At 38.9% G+C, this 18558-nt stretch overlaps 1 protein-coding gene across 5 annotated transcripts in view; it reads right to left on the bottom strand.

The window, feature by feature from the left end:
• CABCOCO1 (ciliary associated calcium binding coiled-coil 1) overlaps positions 1-18453 on the bottom strand; it is a 50343-nt gene extending 31890 nt beyond the window's left edge. Inside the window, exons 1-5 of one of the 5 annotated variants that reach the window (XM_063406106.1) lie at positions 18402-18453; positions 11735-11865; positions 8694-8863; positions 5385-5535; positions 1169-1241 (exon numbers count right to left, since the gene is read on the bottom strand). In XM_063406106.1, the coding sequence (XP_063262176.1) occupies positions 1169-1241; positions 5385-5535; positions 8694-8863; positions 11735-11865; positions 18402-18419 (543 nt within the window). In that variant the 5' untranslated portion in view covers positions 18420-18453. Of the gene's footprint in view, positions 1-1168; positions 1242-5384; positions 5536-8693; positions 8864-10548; positions 10769-11734; positions 11868-17251; positions 17565-18401 lie in introns of those variants that run through there. The other 4 variants (XM_063406105.1, XM_063406107.1, XM_063406110.1 and 1 more) reach the window with 4 other exon arrangements.
• Positions 18454-18558: the final 105 nt, after the last annotated feature.

Here is an 18558-nt window from a genome sequence, read left to right as displayed (position 1 = left end):
GCTCCTCTAAGCTACTCCAAAACCTTCTAAGATACACGATTCAAGTTTACACAAGAATTACGTAATCAAAGCATCATTAAAATGGATTTGACCAATTAAGAAGTGCTAACCACCCACTGATCTAATTACCTAATATAAAACCTCCACTCTAACATAGTAATGCTGAAGTTCTGCACTACCTTTGAATTGACAGTTTTGTCACAATTTCATCACAATTGGAATTTTAACCCACCTTGTAAATGACAAGAATGATTTCCAAATATTTGCACCCATGTCAAGAAAAGTAATTTTTATAATATGGCTACTTGAAAGCAACATGGAAAGCATCACCAGAGTCAAAATACCAGCTGAAAGTGTAAAGGAATTTTTCCAGTGCACTAATTGTAATTTGTAATTGTACTGATAAGCTAAAGTATAAGTATCACCAAAAATACTACACTACTGTGCCTCTCTGGCCAATCAGTTGGCTACTAATACAAATTTAAAATGCAAATATTTTCAATGTATTATAACATATATCCTCAAAAAGCACAGTCAGGCTAAAGGAAGGTATATTTGATTAATTGAACCTGTCCCTTTGATCAAAGGCCACATTCTGCATCAACACACTTTCTTATGTATTTTTTCATGTGTAAGTTTGAACACATGACAAATCTCACTATGAAGTCAGCTCACTGTTGTTAACTGAACTCTTTCAAAATGCTCAGTTTCTAGATTGCTCCTTTCTTTATAGTCAGTATAATTAACTCTTGGTAGCTACAGTAGAAACAAAACTCTGTACACACACACGTGTACATCTCTATCAGGGCTGTGGTCAGACTAGGCATGGCACAACGTTTTCTGATTTTGATTGCTGATTCTAAAGCAGAGTCAGACTCACTTTGTTAATTCAGACTACATGCACCCACTCACAAATACCTACACAAAAATGTTCCTGATTTAACACAACTAATGACAACCAAGCAATGCATTTGCACTTTTTTGAAATCCCAAATTAATTTTGAATATGAGGATCAAAACATCTTAACTTGCGCTCTTTAATCAGCCGTTTTACGTGAGCAATGCAGGGCTGTTGACATGAAGTTGCTTTGAGCAATATAAAACATATGCCACGGTGCACTCGTTAAGTAACTCTGCATAATGAGTTCCATCTAGATAAATGACTCACCTCATTACTTATCACAGGTTCTTCTCTTCGACTGTGGAAGAGGTAGTCAAATGCTTTATAGTGTTTAAATAAGCTGAAAAACAAAATAATATAGACCATCACAGCTGGTTTTGGAAAGGTAACAGGATTACAAGTTTTGTTAAACTAAGAGTTACCCTCCACCGTGGTAACATTCCAAATTTTAAAAAGAAGCAGTTGTTTAACTTCAGCTACAACAAGCAGCATACTTAGTTTGCAGGATTTATTATCAGATGCTTGTAGAAAATACAATGTGATACTTAAAAATACATCCACTTAGTCCTTAAGAAATTGAACTCTGAGAAGACAAAGTTCTACTCTGAAAAAAGTAATTCCTGAAACACTTATCACCAGGATACTTATGCCTTTACTATCAGCAATAGCAGACAAGAAGGAAACAAAGCCAAATCAGCTTTCAGATTCTGGAATGGCTGCAGTACAGGGAGAAAGTTTGATCTTGGAACACCAAAACAATAAAGAATACAAGTATTTATTCTCTCAAGGTCACTTTGTAAAATCAGTGTAGTATTTCCTCAAAGGAAAACTAAAAAACTAGATTAACGCACAGCAGTTTTGTGTATTACAACAAAAATAACATTAAATAGACTTTGTCAATGGACTAAAATATTTATCTTCCTTAAAACATGTATGGCTTTCCATTTCACGTGTTTTAAATAATTTTCTTTGTTTCCTTTTCTAATGAGCAATGAGACAGCATTTGTTTAACTGAAAGTTTTGTTTGTCACAGTCCATCTGTTACAATTAGCTCCTCTCTTACAATCATGATGCAGAACTCCTGGCTTCTACCACATCATTTTGACATGTGATTTAAAACACTGCTCTGTGATTTCACAGCAAGTCCAGGCTGAAGAATGATTCCAAGAATTTATGGCAGTCCTGCCTGCTGTATCCGTGGTAGGTACAGTGATATTTGCAGGGAACATCTGTAGCTGTTCCTGTGCTTTCTGCCTAGGACAGGACACAGGTTTTTTTCTTGGGAGATCCATCAGCTGGTCAGCAATTCCTTTGGCTTGGTACCGCCAAGGCCCATGAAAGAAGTCTGGCTGCCATCAGCTAGAGGCTGCCCTCCCCCAAACCCAAAGCACACAGGCAATTAATTAGGTTCTTACAGTATTTGCAATTTCATTTAAGTACATTTTTATTGCAGCACTTCACCAAAGAATTCCTGACATGTTTCAGTGGAGACACAGAAATTATGTTTAAAGAGAGTTCAGGACTTAACCTGGAAATTACTCACACTGATTTATGTAAATATATATCCCCTTTGATACACACCTGTCATTTCGTAAAATTCTAACAGGGATTATTTGATAAAAGACAAAGAATATTTTATGAACATCACAGACACACAGGAAATAAGACATACATCTTTCCAACTGGATTGGCAGAAATTAATATTTCAAATTTTTTCTCTTATCCTAGTACTTAGGAAGTAAGCCAGATTTACAGCACCTAGAAGTCAGAACTTTTCCTTTCCCTTCCCTCTCAAATGTGTTATGATATTCTTTATGGACTATGTTACAGGTATGTATAAATAAAAATATATACCCCAAAATATAAGTAATTATTTTTAGCATTTCTGAATTTTATGTCTTTATTTTTAAACAGATCTCTGTTCAACCTGGCACCCCTAATCCTGTCTGAAGGAAAAAAATTCTTCCATTTAATGCTCTTTAAATCAAATCACATAAATTAGACATCAGCATTATTTAGAAAAAATAGTGCCGTTTTCTTTCTTTTATCAGGCATTATACAAAATACCCCTTTTTGTTTCTATTTGTTGTGAACAATTTAAAAATTCCATATCAGTGTTTCTAGCAATTACACAGAAATAATTTTACCTGTGTAAGTAATATTGTTAAGAATAGGCCCTCTTATGATGTCATATGAGAGCCTGAAGGTGATTAACAATGACATATTTCCCTAGCTCCACTGCTTCCTGAAAAGAAAATGTCAAGAGCTATGCTGATGTGTGTTTGCCCAAGGAGACACGATAAAAAGATGATAACTGTCACCTTCCACCAAACCTGAAGGTGTCATTGTAGTTGCTGCACAGTTTATGCCAATGTGGTTAAGCATTTGTCCCTGTTTCCATTATAAATCCCCTGGGTTTACAGCTCATCTGTAAAAATGTGATCTGAACTACAACATGTCATACTGTCTTGAGTAGAAAAAAACCTACAGGCTTATAATTTAAAATTGAGCAAGAAAAGAATGTATTGAACTAATACATTAATTGGAATTGTAATAAAACTCAACCTATTCTGAGTTCATAAAGTTTACAGTACACCAATTTAAGTGTGCCAATTCCATTCTTATTTAGAAAAAAATATTCCAGTGACTGAAATAATGGATTGCATAAACTGGACACATATGAGACATTTCAGTGTACGTGCGTACATCCGTGACATTGCCACAGCACACATTTGTAATAAATTGAGCAGTTTAGACGTACAACCACATATTTGGTGGCCAAAATACCATCCTGCTGCAAAGGTTTTGCAGCTTGATTGTGTTCCTGCCCAGCTAATACTGTGGTGGAAGTAGGATGGAGCACCTAATCTCTTGGATGAAACTCTTCTGACTGTGAAGGAATTACTTCATGGACAAGATATCTCTCAATGGATAATTTACACAAGAGCTATGGACATGCTATTTGGAAAGAACATTTGTTCCATAAAAGACAGAGAGGAAGGCAGAAGTAAAAGGAGTTGAGACATCTTAAATGCCAAGTTTCCTTTTAGTTTAGGGCTAGTACTTGGCAGGACATCAGTTTGCCTTGACTACAGAAATTTGAGATTTAAAGAGATGTTCCCATTTCTTATGGGAAGAACCTTAAGTGCTTTATATTTTCCATGAAAAAGAAACAAAAGAAAAAAATCAGAGAGCAGGAGAAAGAGACATATTTTATAGCCCAATCGTAAGAGAAATTGCCTGCCATGGGTTTAAATCCCCATCTGAATCCAAGTACTCTAAACTGGAAGGCTAACAGCTACCCTAGCATTTTGCCTTTCTTCAAGAGAAAATACTTTTCTGCACTCAGGAAAACACTCTAAACCCCCCTCTTTGACGTGTTAAACTTTTCCTAAGGAACAGTCAGAAAATTCCCAACAAATCTACAGATGGATCAGCCATGATCTTACTCAATTTTTATGCCCTTCTGCCACAAATCCCCTGACCCCATCAACCCCCTTTGGGTCAGGAAACGGGCTGAAGGGCTACAGTGCAGTACAGGGGATGAGCACATACTGCAGAGTAACTTAGGAATTTTCCATCTCCTTCCCCCGACATTCACGGATGGTTAAACAGCTTGAGAACCATTCTGCCCATCATGTACTGCACACAGGAGTGTGTCAGCACTGCCTTAACCACGGCATTCCAGGGGAAGAAGGTGTGTACACACTACTACAGGGTAAAAACTTTATACAGGGGCATTACTGGTACTATCAGACTCAGTATTTTTCTCAAATCAATAATGAAGTTACTGCTGTTTGCATCTCTTTCTGTGTCTCTGTTTAAAAGCTGAGGCCTGGCACAAAACCTTCTCACATACACACTGGATTTTTGCTGATTCAAAAATCAACGTTTTTATGACTTCTGTATGATCAGAACCTTAATTCTGTAAGTACAAAACTTTAAATCATTTTAGTCCACTGTAACTGTCAAGGCCAGACAAATACTTTGAGTAACAGACTCTAGATAAGATCTAAATAAGATAAATATCATCTACAATTTTATTCAGATGGAATCCAGAAGTAGCTTTTAAAAGCAAAACAAGAATATTGTCCATACATGACTGTTTTCTTTTATCACTTGAAACAAAATCCAAAAGGATTATTTTCAGCATAATCTTACATTTTGATACACTTCCAGTCTAGATTTATTTTCTGGGCTTTGACATCCTTGCATATTCTCTCTTCTTTTTCATGATTTAAAGTTTAGTGTTTGCAGTATGTTGGCACAGTAGGAAGGTATCCAGTAAAATAATACTAATATCCAGTAAAATAATAATAAATACTAGCATAATACTAGTAATAGTAGTAGTGTAATAATGAAAATAATAAAATTGTTGATGTTGTTTCTGTTGTTACTGTTATTTTATCAGTATTTATTTATTTATCATTTCCCCACTATATTAGATTACTGATATAAGAACAGATTCTGTAGAAATAAATACCTGATAACCAAGAAATCAATGATTGCTTTGGCTTGCTCAATGCTGAATGAACTCGGGTCAGAGAGTGATCTTTCTTCTGACTCAGTTTCTCCTGTTCTGCTCATTGCTCTTTCAAGTTCTTTTAAATTCTCTCCCAAGGTCATACGTTTGCCTGCAGAGTAATCCCAAAGAACAAAAACCATGTATAAACATGACAAGGTGGGATGGGCTTTTTTGGCCCATTTTAAGACTTCTTGACGTTTTAGTTACGACCCACCACTTACAAACTTACAAACCAACAGCAGTCAAATACTTCTAAAGCCATTAGTCTCATGAACAGAGAGTCCATTAAAATTCCATCACAAAACCACCACTCTGCCTCCACAATGGATGATCACAGTAATGGGTGGTCAAGATACCACCTCCTACCCATGCTGAGAGAACCACAGGCAGAATAATATGCAAATTTGAGAGGCACAGTATGTTTTTCCTTAAAATAGCCACCTGCTTATGAATTGTAAAAGATGATTCTTCTGACCAAGCCCCTTGCAACATAAGCCATTAATACAAGAACAGATATCAAAAAGGGCATTTTAAAGTGCTTAAAGAACATTTTAAAGTGCTTACAGTCATAATAGATTAAACATGAATATGCATAAGACCCTCCATGTGTCATCAAACTTGGAGACATTTTTGCATCCTTCTAAACCAGACAATTACTTTACATTTTCACCCTGGAAATCAAAATCAAAATCAAATGCCAAACCAGGTAGGAATTAGAATTTAAATTCTCTTTGATAAATGTCCTGACAAAGAGGACAATCTGAACTGCATCAATGCTTGCTGAACCTATAAAAAGGAAGGATTCATCTTTCTGATTTTCACAGTGTCTGCCATCACTAGAACCATGGGAAGTTAAATTTAAAAAAAGGCTTCAAATACAATTTATTTTTTCCTTGTATGTCTAAAAAAATCTACAGGAAAAAAGGGGAAATATCCACCAGTGGTGAAATAGATTTATTTTCCTCATTGTTTTATGTCTCTACTGATACACTCCTTGGGTATCTTTTGTACAGAAAACAAATTAAAATACTTAGAAGACTTCTGTTCTTCTAGTTTTTCCCTTTGGTGGTACAGTAATCAAAGGCTTGAAAATTTTACCTCACTTTTCAGTGAGAGGCAGCACAATAGAAATAACCATATGGGAAGGGACAAGAAAGAAACAGAGAATGCAGAGGAAACAGAAGCCCTAGGAAAAGAGGAAAAGCAACAGAACCACAAATATCCCCTTTTGTAAGGAAGTGAAGGCATTTAACAGGAGCACTCAGGCCCTGAGTCTGTTGCCAAGTCATCCAAATTTTCTCTTTCCTCTGCACACTTGATTTTCAGTCCCAAGCACCTGTCTCAGGAAGTCTCATGCAGCACTTCTGTGAGGTAAGGAGTACTCTACCCTCAATGGATAGAAGGAATTAAATCATGTAACTCATTCTGACTCCCCATCCAGCAAGGCCTCCAGTTTGCCTTGCTGCTTTACCAGCCTTCAATGCATTTCCACTACCCTCCTTTTAATCTATTCTTCCTGCTCAATGCTACTCTTGCTATTATGACCAAGTGAGCTTAATTCTCCAAGCTGACTGGGTTCAGTGCAGGGGAAACAAAAGAAAGGGTCATTAATATAAAAGACATTAGAATTTTGATTTTAGCTGAAATGTTTGGTTATTACAAGAAAATTCATTCATATTAATTACAAGAAAATTCACCTCAGCCTTGGGTTGTGAAGCAAATATAAGAAGTTTCCTGCAAGCATTTAAAAACTACATTTTCTTTCTCTAAAAACCATGTATATCTTAGCCAAATCTAAATGGATTTTCACAAGACAGCTAAAGCAAATTCACAACATTTGCTCGCCAAACCTTTATCTTTACCTCAAAGCGCTGGGGCATTAGATCTGTTAAAAAAAAAAAAGGACACAAAATAGGTTCTTTTTCTCACAGCCTCTGTGATGGCCTCTGTCTGCAAGCCCACTGAACTGGTTCAGTTGCAATTTTATATATAAAAATTCATCAAAAGCAGACAGGGCCACGGAACATTTCAGCTTAAAGAGTTAAAAGTTTGGCAAAGCTTAATGCAAGATGACATTCCTGAAAAACATCAGTCAGCTTTAATAATTGGTTGTGCTACCAGCCTGTCGTGTACACATGTATTACACAGTCTCATAAAACTAATTTCTGACGGGTTTCCACTCTGCTCCATTGTTATAGGAATATAGTTAGCATATGTTAAGATACTTTCTCATTGGAGACAGGAAGGACAACTGGAATTCCAATGATCATAAAGCACGTACGTATTCTGTCAGAACTCCAAGCCAGAAAGGCCCTTGAACTAAATTACAGTGAAAGAGTATAACAACTATTATGAGTTTGATTTTAAACATTTGCCTTCTCTTTTGAATGAAACTGCTGACTCCTTTCACTCTTCCTCTGGGATGGACTTTTCTCATCATAATCACCTTCAAAGTGAACGTTAAGCAAGCATTAGAATCTCTGATAAAGAAGGTTTTAGAGGACAGTGCTACCATTTTTTTCTGGCTGTTTCTTTCCCACTAGACCAAGCTTCATGCTTTGTGGCAAATTTCCTTGTAGCCACAGGAGCTACGGTCTTTTCATTGTCTTTTTCATCTTCAGCAGCAATGCCAGTTCACTCCCCTCACCAGTCTTTATAACTTTATAACTCACCAGTTAACATATATTCTGTGCCAGAAGTGCAGCATTTGCCATATAGAAAGCTGAGAGTTGACCTCCAAGGATAAAAACAATATAATTCACCTCCTGTAATGCCACAGGATGTACTGAACATCTCGAACAGCAGAGAAATGTGCCCAAGGCTACAGTGAGTCAGTCACTGAGAAATCTGGAATTGGAATTTAGGAGCTCCTTGCTCTCATTCTAATGTAATTATTATTTATTTTACCATAGCCCAAGGCTACAGTGAGTCAGTCACTGAGAAATCTGGAATTGGAATTTAGGAGCTCCTTGCTCTCATTCTAATGTAATTATTATTTATTTTACCATAGCAAGGAAAAGGTCTCTTCAGGACCTGGCCATTTGTACCACACCCTGTACAAACAAAGAATGAGGAATATTCTACTCAAAAGACTTGAGATCTGCCAGTAAGAATTATTTTCACACAAAGTCTAACATACCAACATTCGAGAGGAAAATAAATAATGCTACAATTACTTGTAATTAAATATCACTTTATTAAAATGACTGGGAAACATTCTTGCCTTCCACTTCAGATATTTATTTTTCAATTCTTAATTATACTTACCGCTGAGGTTCTCCAAGGCGAAATTTAATAGGTCCATGAATCTTGAGATCTGGATAAGACTGAAGCTCCTTTCTTTAGCCCACCAAAATCCTGCAGTATAATAATTTAGTAAAATATCTTCTTTCAAAGATGTCTTTAGTTGTGTAAGATTCAGAAATTCTTCCATCTTCCTAAAAGAAATTGCAGAGTTAAATAATGAAAATAATAATAAATTACAGGTTCCAAAGTCTTCGTATGCATGTACTTATGTCTATAATGTTAACTATAACATTACTTGCTACATTATTCTTATGTGCATATGTACATAATTTCTTGAATTTAGCTACATCAATTCCTAGAATACATTCATGATCAGAGGACATATCAAAAAGTAAACAGTTACCTGCAGCTTTCAGCAGACACTATTAAGTATTAAGAAATGATTAACAGAAGAATGAAAATCAGAGCATTATGAAACCAACGAGAAATACGTTGAAATTCCAGAGAAAAAAAGTGTTTCATCAGGAATTGGTTTGTGGGATGAAATGACACAACTAGCCTTCACTTTCCACTATCACACTTTCACTCTGATTTAGATAGTTTTACAGTAGTTATAAGATCTTGTTTCCATTTCAAGATTATTTTTCCTGTGGCCTCTGACAAAAAATCACATATGAAAATTAATGTAAATAATATAATAGATAATTACTGAAAGTAGCTAAAATATTTAGAAGTTTAAACTGCACTTCCATAATGATCAAAACATTTAAAAAGAGTCTTATCCTGTTTTACTGGCACACGATGAAAATTTTTCCACTGACTTTAACTTGCAAAATTTATGAAAAAATACACTCCCTTGTAGGAGGCCATACTGTTGCTGACACATTTATGTCTACTCTGTCCAAACATAGAATTAGTTACATCTTTTACAATAACTGTGTGCTTTTTTCCACACGAAGAGAGGGGATTGGGGCTGGCACTTGGTTTCAATTCTTCCAGTGTAACTTCGGCCACGTCTCAGGCAGGGAAGTTTCACATTAAAGCAATCCTTGGCTTCTTAAGCACAGCTGAGGACACAGGTGCCAGTGACCACAGCTTCTCGTCCCCTGTAAATCAGCAAGGTCTGCCCAAGCCCTGCTGCCTTCTCATTCCTTCCCAAGAAGGGCATTAATCCCAGATCTACTGATAGCAGCCGCTGGATTTCCAGGGGTTTCACTGACACAGTACAGGTACGCTGTCAAATGAAATGAGTTTCTTTAATTAAAGCCTCGATAGCTAACAGAGTAAAGCAGATAATCCAATTGGTTTTGTTTAAAACATGTATTCCTTTGTTCTGCATGACAAATTTGTACGGCTGCACACATGCAAGTCGGTTAAAAACACTTAACTGTGTCCTGAAATAGAAGTGGAACACGGCCAGCTGAACTTTCCAAGGTTTGAAACAGTCCATATCCTCTCTCTCTGAAGCTTCTGCCAACTCTGTGTTTTCATAATCAGAGCTTCTCAGGGATTTAGATTTTCTCTGATTCTGCTAACAATGCGAGCGCTCATCTTTTCAATCTTCTGTAAGGCATGTCCCTGACAACAGTATCTGTACATGCTTGCAAAATGATGGGCCAGTTCAACTTCCTAGCTCCCCTCCCTGCTTTTTCCTTCTTCATAGGGCTCAACTCTTACAAATATGGACAGCAGTACAAAACCCTCTGATAGATGGGAATGCTGGACATCAAACTCTCATACTGAATCAGATCTATTCTGATTTTCTAACATTAGCTGCAGCCATCAAACTGCTCCTGTAAACAGACACAATGAGCTGTGGTAAACAAAATTTTAATGCTTCTGCTAAACTGCTTAGTGTGCATAAAATAGTCTGTACCTGTGCTCCTTCCAGTCAGATGCAGCACATACTACACATTCCCCTTGTAGAGTGTGTGTATATAAATACATATGTGATCAGCTGAGACTAAAAGAACATAAGAACTTTCTGTGCTTTTCTTTTTAATCGTAATGAGAAAGTTACACAAAGAATTGTGTCATTAAGCACATTTTAATCTCCATGAGTTGTACACTTCAGTCTCCTCTAAATATAAAGCGGCCTGTTGTGCAAGAGAAAACAGAAAAGGAAAGAATGTTTGTATTATTATTTGATGGTAGCAAAGTTTCTTGCCAGTTTTCTTAAAAAAAATCCCTGAAAGACCTTTGCTCCCTAGAATAGTGACAAATAGGAAGAAGAGATTATGTTTCAGGCATATTTTAATCCCTATTAAATGGTTACCTATTCAGAGGAACAAAGCTGGATTTTACATACCCCCACCTCTTCCTTCCCAAACTAGACCAGCGGCCCAGCCCTTTGGCTTTCAATTCCCTCAGAACCTGCTAGAAGACACAAGCACTCCTAAATAATTCCTGCACTTCAGAAAAGTCTCATCTCTCAAATATAAATCTGGAGTCTCAGGTTGAACTCCTGGCCTCCTAAATTTAGCTGCTATTAAACACTAATAACAAGGGAGAGTGTTGGTACAGCAAAGACAAAGACAGCCTGACATCAGAAGTCTTTGGCTGCCTCCTATTTCCCCAGTGCACCATAATGGCAACCTACTAATGCCTGCTTAAGCTTTACATCCTTTGCTGAACTTTTAAACCTTTTTGATTTTTTGGTAAGTCATGTTACAGTACAGAATCTTGAATGTTTTAGCAAAAAAAGTTACCCAGTCAGACTTACAAAAAAAAAGCTCAGTATTGGCCTGTTCTTATCTACATCTTAGTATTTTGTCGACAGCATATTTAAAGCTATTGTAAATTCAGAAACCACAACAAGGTGAAATACAAGTGGAAAAAAAGGAGTCTACGCAAAATCAAGAGATATAGGAAAAACAGTAAACCAGACTGCATCTGAGATCAAAAGCATTTCTTCCATCTTTTGTGAATAATATTAAATATTAGTGATTTAACTGAACAATTAAACACTAATAACATCACCACCACAAAAGAATCTAACAAATAGTCTGCAATTTTTATTTCGTTATTATATGGCTTCCAGCATTGTTGTCATTGCTACTTACTTTTCAACTCCTTCAGGACTTTCTTCTGACAAGGCAGTAATTTGGGAAAGAGAAAGAAATGTCCTAGTAGCAATCTTCTTTCCACCTACATCACCCTGATCCTGGTCTTCACCCTGATCCCAGTCTTCAGCCTACATATATAGGAATGTAATTTAAAAAATCTTTATTTTATTATGTCAGTAACTTATCGAAATAAAATTTTTGTATTGAGGAGGTATGGAAGGGATTAATTCAACAAATGCCAAAAATGTAAGACAACTGTAATTATATGACAGTAACACAATATCTTAACACATTCTCACTAGAGAAAAGCTGGGCAGATTCATGGAACAGTATTTTTATCATAAATTCATATGGGAATACATTGACATATTATCTGTTGCACAAGATGAAATTAACCTGCAAATAAAACAACACAGATTTGAAGGTGCAAAAGAATCCATGAATCTAAATTTGACCAACATGATACTGCATTGCACAATAATTAAATTTTAAAATTAACTTTCTCCTAAACTTATTATGAGAATACACACATATTACTATGTTATTTGCTCTCCACCATGTACTTGATTGCATTTTCAAATTTACTGTCTGCACTCTCTCCTTCCCCTAGCCAAACAAAAGTCCAAGATGTTTGTTGCAACAGAATGATACACAAGGATGTGACTACTGTTCCTAGGAAGGATGTGCATGTTTTAGGGGATAACAAACTGAGCATGAACTAACAATGCAATGGTCTTAGAAAAAAAATAGGAATGTTTAATGCTATTTTATTTTGTGTTGTCATTGACAAAAAAAGAAATTTCAGTAAGACCAGTCCCAAAACGCCTCCCTGCTGGGAGTCTGCCTGGCCTGAGCACACGAACATGTCACAATTTGCTTGTAGCAGGGACACTTGTACTGATAGGACCCGGGGATTAGAGAAGTGCAGCCGGGCAAAGCTTGCAGAGTCCTGCTGCCAGCTCACACAGGGAGAGCTCACACAGAATTCCTGACACACACTGGTTCCTGAGCCGGACCAGCACTGCCCTGAGCTGATACCAGCTCACACCAGCGCCGGCCAAGGAGAGCCCCCAAATAAAGCTACACTACTCCCCCTGCTGCTGCTGAGCCACAAGATGTACTGAAATCCAGGACTGGCTGAAGAACCACACTCAGGAGAGACAAAACAAGACTGAGAGCAACAAAGAACATTCATTCCGTGGACAGACTGGTCTTCCCTCTCTAATTAAGCACTAGAGTACTTCCACATACACTTCAATAAGAAAAATTATTGTTCCCAACTCTAAACAAGTCGGTCTCAAATACAATGTCTCATCAGAACAGGAATGGAATAAATGAAGGCTTCCTTCACAGAGTTAAAAGCATGATGTTAGTTTGCTTCTATTAGCAGTAATTTACACAGCATAAAAAGCTGCGTAAATTACACAGCAAATACACAGCATCCCACAGTCAGTAATGTTGCTATAATTGAAGCTGCAGGGAAAAAACAATAGCACTACATGCTAATATTATACAATTACTGAAAGACAAATTTCAGGAAGGAGAAAAAATATAAACTCTTTCCTGAAGAGGTGTTAGAAACTTGTTGAACATGAGATTCTTTAGAAGCTGTGAGAGCTGAATTACACAAATAACTGATATTGATGTTTCAGTAACTGAATTAATGCTCCTCCCTCACTTTCTCTGAGGATGTTCAATACATAGAATACTTTGGTATTTATATGGACTACCACCATATAAATTACATATTACTGGTCAGTCAGTCAACATCTAACTGGGCATAATTGTAAGAAAGGCAAAATGCTAATATTTTACAAGTTGCAGTTTAAACTGAAGAGACAGGCAGCTGCTGTAACTCAGCGTTGCAGATACGGCTCTGTACTCTGCACATCAAACCACAACAGTTTACTGGGTAAAGTGAATGCATCCCAAGAACCATTTCATCATCTGGAGCATGGAACAGCATCCCCAGCAGCAACATTCCCACCAATGTCTTACTGGTTTTGTTAATGCTTATGGTAAGGCTGGGCTTGGGCCATCTCTGTCCACTATAACAAGCACAGGTATCAGATAAGAAGAAATACTGTTACAAATGACAGATGAGGAACTATGGGAGAGAAAGCACATGTTTTAAATTTTTTTTAAATCAGCAATGTTTCTGCAATTTAAGAAAGTATTGAAGGTCCATAAATCATTTAAACAATCCTGTGTTTATAGATAGTTTCTGTTTGGGCTGAATTTACATGCACATCTGACTAAAAGCTCACAATTATTTTGATTGATTACTTTTGTCTCTTGATTACTGTCTTTAACTATTACTGAAAATACTGGGAGATTATTTTTACATGCATTCACTGGTGTCAAAGAATTTAATGTTCATTTTAGTGTTAGCTGCAGAGAATGACCGAGGTAATCCAAGGTGAGTTAATTCTAGTAACGCTGTCTTCATGTGTCAGGAAAAAACTCCTGAATCCAATCCTACTAATGCCCATTCCCAGGAGTAGACAGCCTATTTAGGCTGCTACTAGAGAATTATTTGTTACTGTTTTATTTTCCTTTGAAGAATTTTCAGCTGTTCTGAAAGCATAATATGTTTCTGGCTGTTCAATGCATTACTCCAAGTGCTGTGGGCACCCCCTGTTAACAGCATCAAATCAAAATACCAACCCAGACGTTCTAAAACAAAATTGTAAGATCTTCCTAAATCTCTCAGCCAATGTTCACAAACCATCATGAAGCAGAAAACAGCAGCAGCAGAGTGATAAACAAATTACAAAAAACCTTTGTGTTTACAGGGGTGGGGAAGAACTCTCAAAACCCCAAACCTGTACCGAGTCACCCTGGCCAGGAAAAACACCCCACTATCCTGCAGTTTTGGTGAGGGCCTTGCAGAGTGGCCAACCCTTGAAACACAGCAATGGAAACGAGCACCAGCATTCCTGAAGAAAAATAAGCCTGTCCTTTGGGATGAGCCCTCTGCAGTGGTCGAAGTTGGTATTTGCATTTGTTTGACAATACACCACCACGCTGTGCAAATCATGGCTTCCAAAAACACACAGAGGAACAGCTCACCAAATCTCATCACCTGCAGCAAATACTCAAAGCACAACGAACCCAAGAGTGCTCTCCTCACTCTACCAGGGAAATCAGACTGCACTCAGCTGTCCAGCAGCCCACGGAAAGCAAGCTCAGCTGCTCTGCCTGGGCTGACAGCAGCACAGATGTACCCTGGGAGAGTGTTTTATATCAGTTACAACTTTAATCAAAGTGGGATGAAAAAACCCAACCAAGCTACACCAGCAACACAGGCTGTTATTTGTATTATTATACACATTTTGCTATCAAGCTGTCAAATGCTTCAGTAGCAGCAGAAAATCCTGACGCTTTCTACATAAAGAGTTAAGGCAATACAGAAACACATTCACTCTTCTTGTTTGTTTTTAAAAGGCCCCACTTGCCTGCTCCCATAATGGGAAGTTAAGATCAATAGTTGCTATTTTTAGTCATAAACATTTCTTTTGTCATCAAACAAATGAGGAAATAAAAAAGCAGCACTAGTTTCAACTATTTTCAGAAGAGAAATATGCAGATGTATCAAACGCAAAAGACAAAACCTATAGGCTAAGAAAGCTTTCAAGGACCATTATAAACATGATAATGTCCTTTCAATAACAAAATATATTTCAAAAATTTCACAGTCCAAACATCAAGATTTATGGTTGACCAAATGTATGATGACAATAAATTTTAGTGATGTTTTCACAGCTGCAGACCACTTACGAGAAAAAAATGTGGTTAAAAATAAAGCAGCGGCAAGACTTCCTAAGATCAGTATTCAGATTTTCTAGTAGACCTTCTGCTGAAAGTCATTACAAGTTGGAACAATTATAAAACTATTCAGTTTACATCAAAAGGAATTGTCTCAAAATGTAAGAAATTATATTAAAAACGACCAGAATTCAGTGTTTCCTACACCTTACATATGGACCATGCTAAGCTACCTTCAACCAAAACTAGAGACTGTAGAATGTGATTCATAAAAACACAATTCCACACAGTTTCCAATAAAAATAAATCATAAAGGATAGACAGAAATATCACAAAAGTGAGCTACTGTGTGTAGAACAAACTTCAATACACAAAGAACAGAAAACACGTGGAAAAAAATGTTCCCTGAATTCCTCTAAAGATTCTTTTTATAAAGCCATGAAGTAAGAACTACAAAAATTTCAGTGGTACATTTCAAACAGATGTACAATATATTTTTGACAGCCTGTCGTTTCCCATAGAGCAGACCCTGTATCCTTTTACTGTGATCTGTCTGCATTACCCCAGTGTTACGCTGCTCCAGCTGCCAAAATATTTACGGAGAGCACTAACAGAGCACACCGTGAAAGACGCATCTATTTTTCATAAAGCATTTAGAATACCTAATAACACATTTCACACGGAAGAGAGTTTATTTATTTAAGGAAACCTAAATGGTAAGCTTTTGTACTGACAAAGACACAAGCATGACACGGCTGAAGGCGCTTATTCACTACCACAACAGGCACAGCAACTTCTCAGCCAGTGGAGGCAACAAAGCAGTTCAACCAGAAGGAAATTATCTCATAGTAGCTACAGCTACATAGACAGGCTGGAGGGAGAAACTCTGAGTTGATGCAACACCTCATACGTTCTTGGGAGGAATAAATTTTATTCTTATGTCTCTTGACATGCAGCATGAGATGAGCTGCCTCTGTCAGAAACCACACCTCTGTCAACCAAGTCAAAAAAGGAAACAGGAAAAAACCAGGGAGGAGGCCGAAGACAGGCAAATAAAGCAAATATTAATGCAAACACTGTGGATTTTTAAAATCCTCCAGAGCACTTCAGCCACCTAGAGCAATGAAAGGTGAGAAATACAACTGTGATATTGCTGGAAGGAAAGTGTAAGCTTGCTTCCACTCCCCCAGTGCTCTGAAAGGAAACCACAAGCCTTTCCCTCAACAATCAAAAATTAGGAGACTCCTACCACCACAAAAAAGCTAACAATGGTGGTTTGAGCCAGGCTGGATGCCAGGAGCCAACCACGGGCTCTCTGTCAGCCCCTCCTCAGCTGAACGGGGAACAGGAAACCTAACAAAAGGCTTGTGGGGAAAGATGAGGACAGGGAAAGGTCACTGACCAATTACTGTCATGAGCAGAAGAGTCTCAGCTTGGGCAGAAAAATAATTAATTAATAATAAAATCAGAGTAGAATAACGCAAAATAAAAACTACATTTCAAAACATCTTTTATCCACCCCTCCTCTCTTCCCAGGCTCAGCTTTACCCCCAATTTTCTCTCCCTTCTCCTTCCAAGAGCACAGGGGAATGGGGTAGAGTCCTCGCAGTCATTTCATCACATGCTGTGTCTGGCCCTGCTGCCTCCTCATGGGGAAAACTCCTCACACTCTAACCCTGCTCCAGCACGGGGTCCCTCCCATGAGGGAGTCTTCCGTGAACTGCTCCAGCATGGGTGTCTCCTCACCTGTGACCTCCACGGGCCCCAGGGGCACAGCTGCGTCACCATGGGCTGCAGGGGAATCTCTCCGGCACCTGGAGCCCCTCCTGCCTCTCCTCTGCTGGCCTTGGTGTTTGCAGGACTGCTGCTCTCCTGTATCCTCACCCCCTCTTCTACCTGCTGTTGTATGGTTTCCTTCTTCCCCCTCCTAAATCTGTTATCCCAGTGATCTCTGTCTCTGGTGAGGTCAGCCTTGGCCAGCCGTGGGTCTGTCCTGGAGCTGGCATTGGCTCCAGTGGACATGGGAAAAGCTTCCAGCAGCTTCTCACAGAAACCACTCCTGTGTCTCCCTACTACCAAAGCCTTGCCACACAAACCCAACGCACCAAGAAATAACCATACATTTATAAAGGAGAGTCCATAACCCAGTGAAAGCTGGCGAGGCACTCACCGGCAGCAGCTCGGGTGAGGGACTGACCCGGCTGGGCTGTGCCAGCCCAGGCTCCGCAGGCTCTGCTGGAGGAGCTGCCTTGCTGCGGCAGGCAGTGTCTCCCCATTGAACTGCCTGGGGGCAGGACACTGACACGGGTGTATTTTTATATATACGTATATATATATATATACACACACACGGCATTTTTAACACCACACCCTCTTCTACACAAAATCACAGAATAGTTAGTGTTGGCAGGGACCTCTGGAGGCAACACAGTCCATCACCCAACCAAGACAGGGTCACTCAGAGCAGGTGGCAAAGGAATGCGTCCAGGTGGGTTTGGAATGTCTCCAAATGTCTCTCCAGAGATGGAGACTCCTCAACCTCCTTGGGCGCCCGGTGCAGTGCTCTGCCACCCTCAACATGAAATTCTTCCTCATATTGAGATGGAAATTCCTCTGTTGTGATTTACGGCCATTGCTCCTCGTCCTGTCACAGGGCACTACTGAAAAGAGATTGGCACCATCCTCTTGACCTCTGAGACACTTAAATATATTGATGAGACCCCCTCTGAATCTCCTGCAGACTAAACAAGCCCAGCTACCACAGCCTCTCGTCACAAGCGAGATGCTCCAGACCCCTCACCATCCTTATAGCCCTTGGCTGCAGCTCAGCACTGACAATTTCACACAAAACACCCCCAGTCCCAGCAGGGGCGGGCCACTCCCGTCCCGGCGGTACCTGCGCGCTCTCCGCCATCGCCGCCCGCCCCTGCTCCCCTCAGAGCTCCGCCCCTGCCCCTTAGAGCCCCGCCCCTCTCCCCTCAGAGCCCCGCCCCTCTCCCTCAGAGCCCCGCCCCAGCTCCCCTCAGAGCCCCGCCCCTCTCCCCTCAGAGCCC

The sequence above is a fragment of the Prinia subflava genome, chromosome 9 (assembly GCF_021018805.1).
Source record: "Prinia subflava isolate CZ2003 ecotype Zambia chromosome 9, Cam_Psub_1.2, whole genome shotgun sequence".
NCBI classification, from domain to species: domain Eukaryota; kingdom Metazoa; phylum Chordata; class Aves; order Passeriformes; family Cisticolidae; genus Prinia; species Prinia subflava.
Note: the sequence above shows the minus strand (reverse complement) of the source record. Positions and strands in the feature narration are given on the sequence as shown.